General features: G+C 50.6%; 1 protein-coding gene across 1 annotated transcript; it reads left to right on the top strand.

Moving 5' to 3' along the window:
• Nucleotides 1-189: 189 nt before the first annotated feature.
• EAH_00067100 (elongation factor Tu GTP-binding domain-containing protein, putative) lies at nucleotides 190-2,113 on the top strand (the record flags this gene model as incomplete). Its single annotated transcript, XM_013392600.1, has 4 exons — nucleotides 190-192; nucleotides 421-948; nucleotides 1,138-1,214; nucleotides 1,606-2,113. Coding segments are annotated over 4 exons (1,116 nt in total), but the record flags the coding sequence as incomplete, so codon positions are not given.
• Nucleotides 2,114-2,137: the final 24 nt, after the last annotated feature.

Raw genomic sequence — 2,137 nt, 5'->3', positions numbered from 1 at the left:
TTATGTGCTGTTTGTTTTATTTGCTTCGTTGCTGCTCTCTCTGTCTCATTTTCTCTCCCCTATAAGCCAGCTATACTTAGGGTTTAGGGTTTAGGGTTTAGCGTTATGGTGTCTTAGGTGGTTTAGGGTTTAGGGTTTATGCGTTGTAAGGTGGTCTGGGGTTTAGGGTTTAGGAGTTTTATTCCGTTTATGGTGTGGCTGTTGTGGATGGTTTAGGGTTTAGGGTTTAGTGTCTTAGGGTCTAGGGTTTAGGGTTTTAGGATTCATGCACCACATGTATTTAGGGTTTAGGGTTTAGGGTTTTTGTTTTAAATTTAATCTTTCGATGTTTTTCTACGGTGTATGACTTAGGTGTTGTATCTTATTTTAGGGGTTAAAGGCGGGTTTAGGGTTTAGGGTTTAGGGTTTGTATGTGTGCAGTTTATTCCTGTGAGTGCACGCACGGGTTACGGCCTATCAGACTTAGAGGCGTGCATAGCATTGTTAGCGGAGTCTCTGCTGCATCTATCTCTTCCGCCTCCACCAGCAGCAGGGGCCCCCGTTGCTGCAGCAAGAGGCTTCGTCTTGGAGGTGCGCGTACACCCCAAACGGGGCCGTGTACTGCATGCAATTGTGCGGTCGGGTTATCTTCAAGAAGGAGCATGGGTAGCTGTGGGGCCCCACTATGGCCGCATAAAGAAACTCTATAAACCCCAGGGGGGCCCCCAAGATGGGGGCCCCCAAGGTGGGGGCCCCCTAGTGGGGGCCCCCCATGGGGGGGGGCCCCAGAGGGGCCCTAAGGGGGGCCCCCAGGGGGCCCCCATAAGGGTACCGTTTGCAGGGATGAACGAAGCAGTGGAGATTGCTGGGTTAGGGGATTTAGAGGCCTCTGCAGGACAACTGATTGTACAGACGAAGACGCAGCAACAAGCTGCTAAACTTGCTGCTATGGCGCAGAGAGCTCTTGAGGTAATGTTGCTGTTGCTGCTGCTGCTGCTGCTGCAAGTGTTGCTGCTGCTGCTGCTGCTGCATTGGGGAAAGGGGAGAATGGCTTGGGAGGAGGCGAGGGGTTTCACGCTTCGTCTTCGCCTCACGAAGTACTAGCGAGCGCTCATTGCTCTAGGGTTTAGGGTTTAGGGTTTAGGGTTTAGGGTTAAGGGTTGGTGGGATTGCGGTCTCCACAGGCGCGAGCTACCCAGAAGGAAAGTGTTGAGGCCCCGGAAGCAGAAGACCAGGTAGGAGGACCCATCGTACTTGTTGGTGTTGAGGGTTTAGGGTTTAGGGTTTAGGGCTCCGGGTTTAGGGCTCCGGGTTTAGGGCTCGTGGTATAGGATTTGGGGTTTAGGGAGTAGTGTTGAGGGTTTGGTGTTTAGGGTTTAGGGTTTAGAGTTCGTGTTAAGGGTTTAGGGCTGAGAATGTAGTATGATTGGTTGGTTGTTTTTTCGGGTTTAGGGTTTAGGGTTTGTGTGTATTTAGTATGGATGACAGTGGTTTTGTGCTCTACGGTTTAGGGTTTAAAGTTTAGGGTTTAGGGTTTAGGGTCTAGGATTTAGGGTTTAGGGTTTAGGGTTTAGCGTCTGGGGTTGAGAGTCTAGGGTTTAGGGTTTAGGGTTTAGGGTTTGCGAGATGTGTTGGTCCTAAGGCCACTATATCTGCATCGGAGTGTCTCCGGCATTTGGGGGGGAGTGTGTTACCGGAGGTGGGGTTGGTGTTGAAGGCTGGAGATCAGGGTAGTTTAGAGGCATTGTTGATGTGGATAGACACTGCAAATAAAAAAACAAAAGAAGAAAATCTATCTCCTGCTGTAGCACTAGCTCTAGAACAGGCCCGAGCCTCCCCTACAGCAGCACTAATAAATCAACCAAGACAAACAAACAAAGACAAAGGAGACAAAGAAAAAGAAGAAAGAGAAGATGAAGACACAGGAAAACAAACACAAGGGGACAAAGACAAACCTGCTGCTGCAGCTGCTGCTGCTGCTGCATACAGAAAGTCTCTGCTGCAGCAGTGGAGGCCTTTAAGGGTTGTTCGATCCGGTGTGGGGCCCCTCACTGTCTCCGACGTTCACTACGCCCAACTCACGGGGGCCCTCGTCTTTGCATTTGGGGTTCCCCTGCTAGACGGCGTCAAACAGGTAAACAACAATGCAGCAGCTAGC

Source organism: Eimeria acervulina, genomic scaffold (genome assembly GCF_000499425.1).
Source record: "Eimeria acervulina Houghton genomic scaffold, Eah_scaff2619, whole genome shotgun sequence".
Taxonomy (NCBI): domain Eukaryota; phylum Apicomplexa; class Conoidasida; order Eucoccidiorida; family Eimeriidae; genus Eimeria; species Eimeria acervulina.
Note: the sequence above shows the minus strand (reverse complement) of the source record. Positions and strands in the feature narration are given on the sequence as shown.